The sequence below is a fragment of the Misgurnus anguillicaudatus genome, chromosome 5 (assembly GCF_027580225.2).
Source record: "Misgurnus anguillicaudatus chromosome 5, ASM2758022v2, whole genome shotgun sequence".
Lineage (NCBI taxonomy): Eukaryota > Metazoa > Chordata > Actinopteri > Cypriniformes > Cobitidae > Misgurnus > Misgurnus anguillicaudatus.
In genome coordinates, this window is record NC_073341.2 from 29,787,109 (window position 1) to 29,803,510 (window position 16,402).

General features: G+C 37.1%; 1 protein-coding gene across 2 annotated transcripts in view; it reads left to right on the plus strand.

Annotated features, from left to right (window-relative positions):
• rgl1 (ral guanine nucleotide dissociation stimulator-like 1) overlaps window positions 1-15,380 on the plus strand; it is a 32,157-nt gene extending 16,777 nt beyond the window's left edge. For both annotated transcript variants that reach the window (XM_055168486.2, XM_055168485.2), the window contains exons 2-18: window positions 1,964-2,074; window positions 3,421-3,629; window positions 4,501-4,569; window positions 4,847-5,040; window positions 5,132-5,256; window positions 5,405-5,620; window positions 6,319-6,422; window positions 6,520-6,604; window positions 6,737-6,826; window positions 7,738-7,824; window positions 8,053-8,085; window positions 8,459-8,580; window positions 8,673-8,762; window positions 10,600-10,780; window positions 10,866-11,117; window positions 12,075-12,189; window positions 13,299-15,380. In XM_055168486.2, coding sequence (XP_055024461.2) covers window positions 1,964-2,074; window positions 3,421-3,629; window positions 4,501-4,569; window positions 4,847-5,040; window positions 5,132-5,256; window positions 5,405-5,620; window positions 6,319-6,422; window positions 6,520-6,604; window positions 6,737-6,826; window positions 7,738-7,824; window positions 8,053-8,085; window positions 8,459-8,580; window positions 8,673-8,762; window positions 10,600-10,780; window positions 10,866-11,117; window positions 12,075-12,189; window positions 13,299-13,486 — 2,271 coding nt within the window. In that variant the 3' untranslated portion in view covers window positions 13,487-15,380. The remainder of the gene's footprint in view (window positions 1-1,963; window positions 2,075-3,420; window positions 3,630-4,500; window positions 4,570-4,846; window positions 5,041-5,131; window positions 5,257-5,404; window positions 5,621-6,318; window positions 6,423-6,519; window positions 6,605-6,736; window positions 6,827-7,737; window positions 7,825-8,052; window positions 8,086-8,458; window positions 8,581-8,672; window positions 8,763-10,599; window positions 10,781-10,865; window positions 11,118-12,074; window positions 12,190-13,298) is intronic.
• Window positions 15,381-16,402: the final 1,022 nt, after the last annotated feature.

The window sequence follows — 16,402 nt, forward strand, 5'->3', positions numbered from 1 at the left end:
GTTATATTAACTTGCAGTAACTAGATTCTGAAGAATACATTTTCTACTCTTTTATGTAATGACCATTAATAATTAACATTAATTTAGTGATTTTTTTATAGACGGTTTCAGCAGTAACAACATAAACAAGCGGCTTTCGTGGAAAAACACGTAACTTCCGGCAAACTCCGCTAAGAATAATAACAAAGTCCTTTTAAAGTAGTTTAATTATTTATATTACAAGCAAAATAAACAACACGTAGATTACGTAGGAAACCAAAACATTTGTTATTTTCGACAAGGTATTTATTCAAGAGTTCAGTTTCAGCAACTAGTCAGACCATTAAACGGAAAAAAAACGGAAGTAAAGTTACGACCAGACGCATGATTGCATCACCGCACGTGCATCTGATAAAACTGTCTTTACACCGAGATCAAATTCATTGCATTTTTCTGTTGTCTTTTGATTGACAGGGTATATATTACCCATGACAGCTGTTTTTAAAGTATCGACCGATAGCCGATAGTGTAAAAAATGCTTTTATTTTAATGCCTGTTTGTATTTTAATTGTTTTTATATGTGATTTTTTTATGATAATCTTGTTTTTCTCATGTTTGGTTTTACTTGTATGCCTTGTTCAGCACTTTGGTCAGTCTGGTGACTGTGTAAAATGTGCTCCATAAATAAAAGAACTAGAACTAGAATCTTTAACGACAGATACCGATTATTGGCCGATATATCGCTGCATCTCTAGAGAAGACTATGGGGCGGTTTCCCGGACAGGGATTAGACTAGCTCTAGACTAAAACAAATGTTGGAGCTGTCCAAAATGAAAATTACTTGCACTGACATATCTTAAAAAAGATCACTTTGTTCGGCCTCAAAATGTATACAAGTAATGTTTTTAGCAAGGCATGTTTGTTAAAACTTGTTATATTTCCTAATTAAACTAAGGCCTAGTCCTGACTTAATCTAATCCCTGTCCAAGAAACCACTCCTAAATGTCTAAATGCTATAGTTTTATAAAATTACCAAAATATTCCTAAAAGAAGATAAATGTACCTGAGGAGCAACAATATCTTTCATAAAATGTATCTAAAGGTGTACTGATCCATTTCTTTTTACTGTTTTATTCATTAGTTTCACTCAAATGTATCTTTTTATTTTCAAACCACTATTTTTGCAGCATGCACTACTCGTATTAGGGATTTTGCCAAGTCGTCCTGTATTTCTCTGCACTGTAGTAGAAGAGTTTTGGATATGAGAGACTATGCAGGCTTGCGCAGATATATCACACACTTAGACAGGAGTCTGCTTTATTGGTATTGACTGGAGAAAGCAGAATTATTGATGTGGACGTTAATCACCACCCGACAGTTTAATGTGGATGTTAAGCTATGCAGAGCTTAAGGCTCCACTCATCCAGATACTCAGTGCTGCTCATCTCATTGTTCTGTTTATATTTGTATGAGTGAGTTTGTGTGACACAGAGTACATGTGTGTGTGTTTAGATAAACTTTTAAGTTTGGTTCCTAAGGTCTAAGGCTGGATGGAGAAGTCTTTGATTATTAAAAGTTTAAAAGCTCTTTACCTCATTTTCAAAACTTCCTTGACAGCTCTGATGTCATCTCTTCTCTCCTCAAATAAATGTTTTTAATCCTAAAATTGAAATGTGCACTTATTATTTAAAACTAAAACGCAGTGAACTTGAACTTGAACTAACACCTAGTGGGTGCAGCATCACATAAAATAATTTTTTGTCTATATGCGAAAATGTCCAAAAATAATAAGGTAGATAAATTAAAGCGACATTAACTTGAGTGTACACTATTTTAAACAAATTTGTCAAAATTATTCTTTATTTCTTTTTGCGGGAAAGTTTTTTAATAAGGATAAATGAAACAAGGAATCTTTAAAGCCACAACTAAGATATTGCTGGCTGTTTCCCAGTGGTCTAACATTAATTATGTTCCCCCTCCACAGAGCTCCGTGCAGGACTGGGGGGAGGAGGTCGAGGAAGGGGCCATATACAACGTGACACTGAAGAGGGTCCAAATCCAGCAGGCGGCAAACAAAGGCGCAAGATGGCTGGGGGTGAGAGAAGGTCTTTCATTTGAATGCACTTCCAATTTTATTTAAAGAAACACTTTGGCTGCCCATGCTGGGGCCGGGCAGACAGTGGGGCAAATTAGAGGTGACCCTTTAAAGCTTTTATGGTCTACGGAAGTATTTTAGTTTAGTGTTTTGTACATTATCTTCATTAATTTACTGTTACATTTCGAGAGAGGACTGTAAATGGAGTTGTTTGTTTGGTAAAAGTACAGCTTGGTTAATGTTATCGCTACTTATCATGCTTTCTATATTTAGTGACTGGAAAACTCAAGTTGCATGACTTTCAAGGTTTATTATACAAAGTTGTTATTTCATGAAAGCGTGCTGTTATGACTTTATTCCCAATTACTACTGTATATGCGGTAAATAGGGTCTGTTGCTTTAACCTTTCAATTAGTTTTTTCTATATTGTGTTAACACCCTTCTGAATCAACATCAGAAAACAATACACACATGAGTTGATATTATTTCCATACTGAAGCATAACAATCCAGGCCTTTAGGTTTTTGTCACACAGCTGTTTCTATAATAAATGGGTGTAAAGTAAAAACAGTTCATTTAATGTTTTATAAATGTGACCGTTTGTGATAATGCTAATTTTGAAATTCAGAATTTGATTAACATTTTAATTCAAAGAAAGCACATCCTTACTAAAAAGACCAGCTAAAACCAGCCTAAGCTAGCTGGTCTCCCAGCCTTTTTAGCTGGTGTAGCAGGCTGGTTTTAGAAGTTATTTTGGACACTTTAGCTAGTCATTTCACTGGAAGACCAGCTTGACCAGTCTGGTCCAGCTGATGGGTAGGCTGGTCTCCCAGCTAAGACCAGCTTAACACGCTAAAAAGAGGCTAAAACCAGGTTGAGAGTATTAGGGATGTCTTTCAACATCTGTTAGAGCCCTGTTGTAGAGCGTTTATTGCGTGACCTAGTTTTGCTGGCCACTTTTCAATCAATTTTTTGTGGTTCCTAAAAATTTCTTTGCTTGTATTTTTGCCGTTTCACTATCCTTTTTTTTCTGTCCGGCGTTTTCTTTGTGTGTACCGCATAACTGTTTTATTTTTTTACACCTAATGAAGCATTATTAAAAAGTCTGCTGACTTCCCAGCATGTTTTAGAGAGGGAGGAGGAGGCTTTCTCTGATTAAAAGCAGATTGTTGGGTTTCCTGTTGTAGCGTGCTGGCCGTACCAAGGTTTCATTCCTTTCCTTTCCCTGTTTATTTCAACTTTTCCCCCAACGTTCTCCACATGCCGATTGTCGGACACATACTTGAACCGTAAAAGCTAAACTGCTTTATTTAATCTCTGTTTTCTGGCTTGTTCTCCCCTATCAGGCGGAAGGCGACCGCTTGCCCCCGGGTCACACAGTGAGTCAGTTGGAGACCTGTAAGATCAGGAGCATCCGGGCAGGGACGCTGGAGCGTTTGGTGGAGACATTACTCACAGCGTTCGGTGATAATGACCTGACCTACACCAGCATTTTCCTCTCCACGTACAGAGCCTTTTCCACCACGCAGGGTGTGCTGGAGCTTCTGTTGGGCAGGTGTGTGCATGTGTGGGTCTGGATAAACTTATCTGACAACCAAACATGAAAATCCTGTCATCATTTACCCTCCAAATCTGTACAAATTGCTTTGTTTTGCTGAATGTTTGAGCATTGTTTGTAAACAAAAACAGTACCATTGACTTCCACAGTATTTTATTCCTACAATGGAAGTCAATGGCGCTCCTGCTTGTTTACAAATCTTAAAGGGACACTCCACTTTTTTTTAAATATGCTCAGTTTCCAGCTCCCCTAGAGTTAAACATTTGATTTGAACAGTTTTGGAATCCATTCAGCTGATCTCCGGGTCTGGCGGTACCACTTTTAGCATAGCTTAGCATAACCCATTGAATCTGATTCGACCATTAGCATTGCGCTAAAAATAACCAAAGATTTTCTATATTTTTCCTATTTAAAACTTGACTCTTCTGCAGTTACATCGTGTACTAAGACCGACGGAAAATTAAAAGTTGCGATTTTCTAGGCCGATATGGCTGGGAACTTTCTGCCGTAATAATCAAGGACTTTGCTGCTGTAATTAGTAAATAACAACTTTTTCATTTTTGGGGAACTATCCCTTTAACTATGGTTTTTGTGGTTCTTGCTATTATTATTGCACACATTTCAGCTAGTGCTTTCACCAGCTATTAAAAAATATAACTCAAAGGTACAATATATTAAAGTGTTCCTGTAGCTCTATTGATAGAGCATTGCAGTAGCAGCCTAAAAGTTTATGTGTTCGATCCAGAGGGAATACATACTGATAATAGCTTTTGCCAAGTATATACATGTAGATGTAGCCTAATGTAAGTATTTGCTGTGGTTACTGTTCTGCCAACGTGTTTACATGCGTCTCTCTCCTCTTGCACAGGTATGGCAGTTTCGAGGATTGTGAGGGAAACCAGTGCCTATCTGGAGATAGCAAAGGCGCTGTAAGAACGTGAGTTTTGTCTTTTTTGCGGTTATCTGTGTTACTCTATCTTCTGTTGCTTCCGAGCAGACCTTGTGTTTGTTGTTTCATTTCCATGACGGCTTTAAGAAAAAAAACGTTGAAAAGGGGAACTAATGAATGTTTGGTTTCTACATGAATCACAACATTGCAAAACTAGGGATTCCCTAAGTGATAGTTTCATTATTTATATATATTTTTTTTTTATTGTAACACTGCTCACTATCTTTTGGCCTGCGTTTCACTGATTTGTGTTTTTTTGTCTCAGTGCTCTTGCCTCTATCCTGAGAGCTTGGTTGGATCAGTGTCCAGAAGACTTCCAGGAACCGCCGTCATATCCGAGCCTGCATCGTGTGCTTGGTTTCCTGCAGAAGGTCATGCCAGGCTCCGAGCCAATGCGACGAGCTCAGAGTCTGCTAGAACAATTACGAGTTCAGGCCAACCTGGAGAATGAAACTAATGGTAAGTTATACTCGGTCACTGTGAAACAATCTATTTTTGTTCACATTTGATCTGTCTTCCTGTGTTTACACCTTATGTTTGATTGTTACAGGAGGCTTTCTGGGCAGCAATCCGTTCTGCCTCGGGGAGGAGGAGGAAGTGGAGATCGAGGTGCAGGAGGACTTCCTGTCCTTTGAGGTCGACCTCGTAGCAGAGCAGCTGACCTACATGGATGCGGTGAGCGACAGAGCAAACATAAAAATAAATTGTAAGACGACACAACATGGGACGAAAATAGTTTTAGCTAAAGTATAGCACATTGTGATGTAGGACATTTAAAAGTTATTACCCTTCGCATTTTAACAATGTGTCCTTTGTTTCACAGCTGTTGTTTAAGAAGGTGGTTCCTCATCACTGTTTGGGTTCTGTATGGTCTCAGCGTGATAAGAAAGATGGCAAACACTGCGCACCCACCATCCGTGCCACCATCACGCAGTTCAATGCGGTGACTGCGTGCGTGGTCAGCACTATCCTACGCCAGCGGCAGATACGGCCACACCTGCGTGCTCGAATCATCCAGCGCTGGATCGACATCGCACAGGTGCAAAACAGACACACACACACACACGCTATCCTAAGGCTCATAGAAGTAGGTCAGCAAACTTAAAAATATTTTAGATTTCATGGTATGATAATGTCTGGTGTCAGTTGCCAGATCTTGGCAACTGTATTTTAAACATAAGTGTTTAGGATTGCAATGTACGGTCGTAGTCTGGAAGTAGATCAACTAAAGTAGACAAAATAATGATTATAAAACTTTTACAATCTGTAATAGTTTCTATTTTCTAACAACTAGCTACACATACAGGTATTTGAAGTAATCTTTATAGTAAGGCATGTTTGTTAAAACTAGTTATATTTCCTAATTAAACTAAGGCCTAGTCCTGGCTTAAGCTAATCCCTGTTCGGGAAACCACCCCATTATGTTTTTACATTCTTCCTGGGTCATCGAGGGTTTATTCCGGGTACTCCGGTTTCCTCACACAGTTTAAAGACATGCAGGATTTGGTGTATAGATTTCACTGCAAGTTGTATCCTGTGTATAACTATGTATGTGACACATCAACGCTTAAACTTGAATTGGAGATGGCAAATTGTCTTTCCCCAAATTGTGTGTAGATCAACTTGTGTATAGATGGCCTTGTGTGTAGATAAACTGGTTTTCGCCTTCAGTATAGCCATAGAATGGCCTTAATAAATAAATAAATAAATGTTTAACATTAATTAAAATGTTTACAGGAGTGTCGTATTCGTAAGAACTTCTCATCTCTGAGAGCCATTGTATCGGCACTGCAGTCTAACCCTATCTACAGACTGAAGAGAACATGGACTTCGGTTTGCAAGTGAGTTTTATCAACCAGACATTCTTATTAATATTGGAGAATGCTTTGGATATAGGATGTTGTAAATACTAACATTTTTTATGTTTCTGTTTGATAGAGACAGCATGCAGGTGTTCGAAGAGCTGTCTGATATTTTCTCTGATCATAATAATTACCTTACGAGTCGAGAGCTGCTTATGAGGGTGAGTTGGAGAGTTACATGCACACAGCTTGTGTTCTTACCTCTGGTTATGATTTTCAGGCTGTGTTGTAAAGTTAACAGGCGCTAGTCACCAATTTGAAAACTGACATTAATATCTGTCTGTTTTTTTTAGGAGGGTACTTCAAAATTTGCCAGTATAGACAGCTGTGCCAAAGACCATCAGAAGCGATCACAGAAGCGACTGCAGTTGCAGAAAGAAATGGTTAGTATTATCTATATGTATTTTATGTATTGTATAAAAAATAAACATTCTTTATGATGACAGAATTTTTATTTTTGGGTGAGCTACCCCTTTAAAGGAACACTCCACTTTTTTTAAATAGGCTCATTTTCCAGCTCCCCGAGTTAAACATTTGATTCTTACCATTTTGGAATTCATTCAGCTGACCACTTTTAGCATAGCTTAGCATAATCCATTGAATCTGATTAGACCATTAGCATCGCGCTAAAAAATAACCAAAGAGTTTCGATATTTTTCTTATTTAAAACTTGACTCTTCTGTAGTTACTTCGTGTACTAAGATCGACAGAAAATTAAAATGTGCATTTTTCTTAGCAGATATGGCAACTATACTCTCATTCTGGCGTAATAATCAAGGACTTTGCTGCTGTAACATGGCTGCAGGAGGCGCAATGATATTATGCAGCTGCCGAAAATAGTCCCCTTAGTCATTTTCAATGGCAGGGGACTATTTTGGGGCAGTGCGTAATATCACTATGCCTGTTGCAGCCATGTTACAGCAGCAAAGTCCTTGATTATTACACCAGAATGAGAGTATAGTTCCTAGTCATATCGACCTAGAAAATCACAACTTTTAATTTTATGTCGTCTTGGTACACGATGTAACTACAGAAGAGTCAAGTTTTAAATAGGAAAAATATCCAAACTCTTTAGTTATTTTTAGCACGATGCTAACGGTCTTATCAGATTCAATAGATTATGCTAAGCTATGCTAAAAGTGCTAGCGCCAGACACGGAGATCAGCTGAATGGATTCCAAAACGGTAAAAATCAAATGTTTAACTCTAGGGGAGCTGGAAAATGAGCATATTTTCAAAAAAATGTCCCTTTAAGTTAAAAATAAACAGTCATGAATGTAAATCTGTATGTCTAGGGTGCCATGCAGGGGACGATTCCATACCTGGGTACATTTCTTACAGATCTGACGATGCTTGATACAGCACTGCCTGACCAAGTGGAGGTAAATCATCTCTATTTTCCCCTCCCATTTCCTAAGAAATGTCAAGAGAGAGCAAATCCGAAACAAATTATCTCTTGTGGTATTATTGACTTAGCATTGCCACGGTGCTGAGGAATTTTCCAAGGTTTATTATGTGACCTTCCTGTGGATTGTTTCGCAAGCGCTTGGAACATTTTATAACCAAATCAAAGAAGAATCTGGGCTAAAGTGTCTTTCTGTTTTTCATAGGGGGGACTGATTAATTTCGAGAAGCGACGCAGAGTGAGTACAGATCTCTTTACTATTTGGTATTTATTACAGCCAAAACATCTGTTGAATCCCTTATTTTGGCTATAGAGCGTGTGAGTCCCTGCCCACTTCTTCAGTGGCCTCAGTTCCCTCCATGGGGATTTTAAGCTTTTCTTCAATAATGAGTCCAAAGCCATAATACAAACCAAGCAAAATAAATTACATTGAAAATGTTATCTTGAAAGGGGCATTTTAAAATGCTTAGTTACTAAAATGTATTTCACTTTGATGGAAATGAATAAGGTTTTTATTTTCAGAATATTGGGCTTTAGAGCTATTCAAAGCATTGCATTGTGAGTAATGTATTTTCCCTCTTTCTCTCTCTCTCTCTCTCTCTCTCTCTCAGGAGTTTGAGGTGATCGCTCAGATTAAGCTCTTGCAGTCAGCGTGTAACAGTTATTGTCTGACCCCTGATCCCTCATTTCTGCGCTGGTTTAAAGGTCAACCTCTGCTCACCGAAGAAGAGAGGTAAATAATCCTAAATAATTCCTGTATACTCTCTCCTCGTGTTATTTCCCATATTGGTCTTAATATCAGTCTTAATGTTAATTGTCTTGCAGCTATGCTCTCTCATGTGAGATTAATGGCATGGGAGATAACAGCCCAACATCACCAAAACCACGCAAGAGTATGGTGAAGAGATTGAGCCTGTGAGTCATCCAAATCCCTAAAGTTTGAAAACAAAAACAAACAAAAAAAAGTTTAAAGAGACACTCAAATATGCTAATTTTCCAGCTCCCCTAGAGTTAAACATTTGATTTTTACAGTTTTGCAATCCATTCAGCCGATCTCCGGGTCTGGCGCTACCACTTTTAGCATAGCTTAGCATAATCCATTGAATCTAATTGGACCAATAGCATTGCGATCAAACATAATGAGTGTTTTGATATTTTTCCTATTTAAAACTTGACTTTTCTGTAGTTACATCGTGTACTAAGACCAACGGAAAATAAAAAGTTGCGATTTTCTAGGCCGATATGACTAGGAACTATACTCTCATTCCGGCGTAATACTCAAGGACTTTGCTGTCATACCATGGTTGCAGCAGGCGCAATGATATTACGCAGCGCCTGAAAGTAGTCCCCGTGGTAACTTTCAATAGCAGGGGACTATTTTCGTGCCCTGCGTAATTTCATTGCGCCTCCTACAGCCATAGTACGGCAGCAAAGTCCTTGATTATTACACCAGAATAAGAGTATAGTTCCTACATATCTGCCTAGAAAATCGCAACTTTTAATTTTCTATCGGTCTAGAGTCAAGTTTTAAATAGAAAAAAATATCAAAACTCTTGTTATTTTTGAGTGTGATGCTAATGGTCTAATCAGATTCAATAGATTATGCTAAGCTATGCTAAAAGTGGTACCGCCAAACCCGGAGATCGAATGGATGGATTCCAAAACGGTAAAAATCAGATGTTTGACTCTTATGGGAGCTGGAAAATGAGCATATTTTCTTTAAGAAACACACTTTCACAGCATTCTCTCAGTTGTACACACTTACTGCTTAACAAAATGCATACACTGCAAAATGACTTCCTTGCTTAGTATTTTTGTCTTGTTTTCAGTACAAATATCTAAAAAAAAAGTTAAATCAAGCAAAATGACCTAAGAAAATAATTTTAATTTTAAAAGAAAAAAAAATGAATTTAACTGAATTTGTGCTTAAAACAAGCAAAAAAAAAAATAATCTGCCAATGGTGAAAGAAAAAAATCTTTAAAATAAGTTTACTTTTTTCTTAAACATTTATTCAAGAAAAAAATTCTTACCCCATTGGCAGATTTTTTTTTGCTTGTTTTAAGCACGAATTCACTGTCTAAAAATTAGATGTTTTTGCATCTTGATTTAAAAAATGTTAAATATTTGTACTGAAAACAAGACAAAAATACTAAGCAAGAAAGTATTATTTTTGCAGTGAGATTGAATGCAAAAAAATTCTTAGTATTTTTATCTTGTTTTCAGTAAAAATTGCTAAAATTTCTTAAATTAAGATGCTTTTTCTTGAGAAGTAAAACGACCCAAGAAAATAAGTCTATTTTTTAGTCCAAAAATATAAAATTTAAGTGATTTTGTGCATAAAACAAGCAAAAAAATGGGTATAAGTTTTAAAAAATTAGTGTTTAAGAAAAAGTTTCAAATTTTTTTTGCTTACCCCATTGGCAGATTTTTGTGCTTGTTTTATGCACAAAGTCACTTAAATTTGGTATTTTTTATCTAGAAGCTAGACATATATTATTGGGTCATTTTGCTCATCAAGAAAAAGCATCTTAATTTAAGAATTTTAGATATTTTTGCTGAAAACAAGACAAAAATACTAAGATTTTTTTTTCTTGAAAATCATTTTTTTCAGTGTGTAATCACGTTCGATAAAAAACATCTGCTAAATGCACAAATGGAAACTTTTAATGTGTGTGATGATATATGTGTTATGTTCAAAGAAGAAGTTGAATCTAATGCTAAATGTATTTTGTCTTTGTCTGACCTCATTAGACTTTTCTTAGGGCCTGACGTCTCAAACACAAACTCTCCTATGAGAGAAAGTCCTCGGTCGCCCCCTACAGGCAGCTCAGGGGAGAGCATGGACTCAGTCAGTGTGTCTTCCAGTGACTCCAGCCCTTCAGAGGGCGAGGGCTTGACACCCACACACTCCATAGAAACTCGTCTAAAGAAGGTACAAACGTCATGCCAGAAAGCTCATGATATTACTTACTTCATTAACTACTTTTATTAAAAATACATTGGTATGTTTACCGTAGCTGTCAGAGTCTTCCTCATGTACCTCATTGCACTCCATGGACACCTCGTCTTGCCCAGCCAGGGCTTCCATATCTCTAGCCTCACCGACAACGCCCGGGCCACCCTGCACTCATCGGCGATCGGTTTCGCTGACACCCATGACTCCCACCTCTCCCAGTTTTTCACCTGCTTACAACACGCAAGCTCAGGATGCTTGCATCATAAGAGTGAGCCTGGAGCAAGGCAACGGCAACCTCTACAAGAGCATCTTGGTCAGTGATGATTCATTCCTGTGTATCCATGCTGCAATAGATTTGACCATTGCTATTAAAGTTCTTACATACACTGCAAAAAATGATTTTCAAGAAAAAAAAATCTTAGTATTTTTGTCTTGTTTTCAGTAAAAATATCTAAAAATTCTTAAATTAACATGCTTTTTCTTGATGAGCAAAGCGACCCAAGAATATCTGTTTTTAGACCAAAAATATCAAATTTAAGTGATTTTGTGCATAAAACAAGCAAAAAATCTGCCAATGGAGTAAGCTAATTTTTCTTGAATTTTTCTTGAATTAAGTGTTTTAGAAAAATTTTCAAGATTTTTTTGCTTAGCCCATTGGCAGATTTTTTTTGCTGGTTTTATGCAAAAAATCACTTAGGGGCGGTTTCCCGGACAGGGATTAGCTTAATCCAGGACTAGACCTTAGTTTAATTGGGAAATATAACTAGTTTTAACAAACATGCCTGACTAAAAACATTACCTGTGTGCATTTTGAGGTAAAATAAAGGGCACTGATGTATTTTAAGATATGTAAGTGCCAGTTGTTTTCAGTTTAGACAGCTCTTAAAAATGTTTTAGTCTAGGACTAGTCTAATCCCTGTCCGGGAAACCGCCCCTTAAAGTTGATATTTTTGGTCTAAAAACTAGACATCTTTTCTTGGGTCGTTTTGCTCATCAAGAAATAGCATCTTAATTTAAGAATTTTTAGATATTTTTACTGAAAACAAGACAAAAATACTAAGAATTTTTTTCCTGAAAATCATTTTTTGCCTTTAAGCATGATATATTTTACATCCGATAGTAGTTTTACATCAGAAAAAAATATTTTATGAGAAACTTTTTTTTATTCAATAAATGTATAGTCACAAATGAAAGACAGAGAGCCCTAAATATGTAAATATGACCATTTTGTGAGTGGATCACTAAAATCCTGCCCATTGGTTCTGTGCAGCTGACCAGTCAGGACAAAACTCCAGCAGTGATCGGTCGAGCCATGGCCAAACACAACCTGGAGGGGGAGCAGACTGCCGACTATGAGCTTGTGCAGGTCATCTCTGATGAAAGAGGTATTTTTTTTAAACCCGTTAGCTTCATTCTAAAAATACATTAAAGGATAATTCCGGTATTTAACACTTTGAGTTTCATTTCTGGTTTGTTTTGGATGAACTACAGTGATGGACACTGAAATTTTGACAATGGGTCATGTCTTGACTTTTTGACTCGTTTAGAAGCGTCTCTTTACTGCTACAGAATGGAAGTCAAGGGCCATGCACAAACATGTCATTAAAACAACACTTAACGTTCATTTTCAAAACTGTACTAATCACCGAGTGGTTTGTGGTGTTTGTTGATGATTAAAAACTAATATATCAGCGCAATGTATGATTTCAATCCGTGTTATTTGCTATGTGGAACTATTTTTTCTGATACCTCACAACCACTTATATACTTCCGCTCTATATTTGAGTCTGAAGCGTTAGCACACTCCCGACCACTTGATGGCGACAACCACTTTGCCGTACAAGGACACTGAACGGAACTCGGTGTCTAGCGTATAGACAGTCACAATCGAGCTCAACTTCAAACCTAAGGCTGGTCACTGAGCCATCAAATATGGGAAAAATTTATTCTGAGAGAAACCGAGCGAAAAAACTACAACCACATGTAAACAGACCCCTTTTCCGTTTCCGGCGGTGGAGTGATATATCAGCGAGCAATGAGTCTTCCAAGAGAAGTCAATGGAATTTTACAAAATGCCAAATATAACACGACAGAAACTGTATTTCGCTACACTACTTGTTTTTAATCATCGACGAACACCGCGAACGACTCGGTGAGTAGCACAGTGAAAATGAACGTTAAGTGTTGTTTTAATGACATGTTTGTGCATGGCCCTTGACTTCCATTCTGAAGCAGTCAAGAGACGCTTCTAAACGAGTCAAAAGGTCAAGACACGTCCCATTGTCAAAATTTCAGGGTCCATGACTGTAGTTCGTCCAAAACAAACCAGAGATGAGACTCAAAGTGTTAAATACCGGAATTATCCTTTAAAACATTTATAGTATTTTAGTGTGATGACTACAAATAAGTTTCACTGGAGCATTTTGTCTGTTCTGGTTTGTTATGGGAGTCCTGACATGACATTCATAATCTTGTTTTGTCTTTTTGTAAAGAGAATTGGTTATCCCCGACAACGCCAATGTGTTTTACGCCATGAGCACCTCTGCGAACTTTGACTTTCTGTTGCGTCTGCGTGGGTCTGAGGGGAGGCCGGTACAGCTGCGCAGTCGTTGCAGCTCCACACTACCAAACACACAGCAGCGCTCCAGTTTGTCCCTCAGACTCAGCAAAGTCACACTGTGACCTTTTTTGGGGCAGGATGGGGCTTTGGAAAGTGGGCTTATAGCAAGGGGAGCTGGTATTGTTGACATACAAAAAAAAAACATTTCTGATATTGGCATCTTAAGTTCTTCCATTTTGCCCTTTTGAAGTAATAAAATGTCAAGATAGCATGTGCCTCCACCTTCTTCCCCTTCTAAAAATCCCTTCATTTAAACATGCCCAAGCCTCCCTATTGCTGGATATTTTGCACATGTGCAGGAAAGTCTCCTGCTCCTTATCAGTATTTTCTTATGAGCACATCATCTCTTCCCAGCCAAGAGGCCTGCTCAACTTCAACAGAGAGTGAGAGGAAATGAAATGAACTCTGGGAGGAGAAATGAAATGACAGCCATGTTGCCTTTATCAAGGGTAATGATGGAACTCTTGCATCAGTATTGAAGATGATTTGCCGGAGCTGCGATGTTTTTTATCCTCGTCCCCTTGTGCACCGTGTGGACAACGTGGACTGCAACCTTAGACTTAAAGTGCTTAGACTGGCTGCTGTCAGTCAAGATCTGGGCATAGCAAACCATAGAATTCATTTTCTGTGATACTTAATACTTCATCTTTGTTAAGGCCAAATTTGAGAAAAGAGTAACTATGTCCTCTATGTATATGAATGATACACATCTATGGTGAACCATAAGGTGTTTGAAGTCTGTGGCCTAATATCCAATTTCTTGCTGCCTTTTTTCATGATCTCTGCCTATTCTAAGCATTTTATATCTATAACTGTGCTTCTCATATTGTGAGCTGTGTGATGAATGCAGAAAATGTGTTCGGATTGGTTCCTGCTTGGTTTTATCAAGTCTATGGAATTTTCTTTCTTTTGATTGGATCAATGTTGTGTCTTTAAGGTGTAATAGCACCAGTAGGATGGGTTTTTTTCTAAAACCTGGATTGAGCTGCCTTCCTTACTGATACAGTGGCACTTGCTAAGGTGTGGGCGGAGTCAGGGGGTGTGTCTTAAAATGCTTGGTCCACTGTTGTAGCCTTTCTTTCTTCTGTTTTCAGCGATGCTATATTAATTATATACTTTTCTTTCTGTTTATTTTTATATGTATGTTTTTGTAAGAGCTGAAGAAATGTCCATTATATCTATGAGAAAAGGATTTTGTAAGACTTAGTTTTTAAAAGAGAAAATTGAAAAAGCTGTGAAATATGAGTGTGTGTGGTTGTAAAGTGTGTATCAGGTCAGGCATTTTCAATATCACAAAGAGCACAATAATTCACTCATAGTTCACCATGTGAAATATTGTCCAAAGCCTATTGGTCTTACTTCTGGGCATCTGATAAATATCACTTAGGCTTGTCTTTATATAAAAATATGTTTTACACTAAAACTAATTGTTTTACACTCAGGCATTTTAGTACATAAACATTTCAAAACGCTTATGGTATTATTGCCTTAACATGGTTCGATATTTACATTATGCCATATGACCTGTTAGTCTGATGTCTAATACATGTTAGTATTTTGTTTATGTTTAGTTTTATACATCCAGGGTTCATTAACCAAGACCCTACTAATTTGTCAACAGACAACAAATTTAATAAGTGCCAAAATTGCCCTGTTTTTATTCTCTATTGTTAATAACACCAATATTTGTTATATTGAATGGTGCAAGTTTAATGACACTAACACTTTCAAAAAGTAAGAAAGTTGAGTCTTAAAGTAGCTGAACTGTGGTTATTTTGGTCTTTGTCTTTGTTCAGATTCATTCAGCACTTTTGAATTTTCTCAATTCTTTATTTTGAATATTTCTTCACTACCAAAGAATTGTCTGTCTAACGCTAAGTTAGTGAATAAATTATTATCATTGCAATGCAGTTTGTAATTGATTATTAATTTTCATTAAATGGAAACTCTTGAGTAGTATGGTCATTGACTGATATTGCTTTATCTACGTGATTCATTCATTTGTTAAAATTGTTTTGTAATTGTCATTATCTTTTTTCACTTATCTGGTTTTGAAGAAAATGCTTATGTAATATCATATGCGTATAAGACAACTGTAAATTTTGCTAGTTTTTTTTATTTAAAATTTTTGCCCACAAAGACATTTGTAAAGTATAAAAGCTAAATTAAATTATACTATAATTTCAGTATAGTGCACTATCACAGCACAGTTTGTTAACATTTACATGTCAACAGCTTATCTGTTATCTCAAGTGATTAGAGTTGGTGCTGCTTTTTGTCACTGTTGTAAATTCTAATCTTGTTTAGTTATATATTGCCCTTTATACCTCAAATGAACTCATTATTATTTGTTAATAACAGGAAATGACATTTAGTAAAATACCCAAATTCACTCTGTACTGATCTTAAATGTTTAAAGGGGACATTTCACAAGACTTTTTTAATATGTAAAATAAATCTTTGGTTTCCACAGAGTGTGTATGTGAAGTTCTAGCTGAAAATACCCCATTGATAATTTATTAAAGCATGTTAAAATTGCTACTTTGTAGGTGTGAGCAAAATGTGCCGTTTTGGGTGTGTCCTTTGAAGTGCAAATGAGCTGATCTCTGCACTAAATGGCAGTGCCGTGGTTGGATAGTGCAGATTAAGGGGCGGTATTATCCCCTTCTGACATCACAAGGGGAGCCAAATTTCAATGACCGATTTTTTCACATGCTTGCAGGGAATGGTTTACCAAAACTAAGTTACTGGGTTGTTCTTTTTCACATTTTCTAGGTTGAAAGAAGCTCTGGGGACCAAATTATAGCACTGAAACATGGAAAAAGTCAGATTTTCATGATATGTCCCCTTTAAAGTTAAATGAGAGTTTAGGATTATGGGACCGGCACAAATAATTTTGTTGTTGTAAAGGTTTTATGCTGTTATGTAATAGTCTTATTTAAGCTTGTTAAACACTGTAGGTGTTATATTAAGATTTT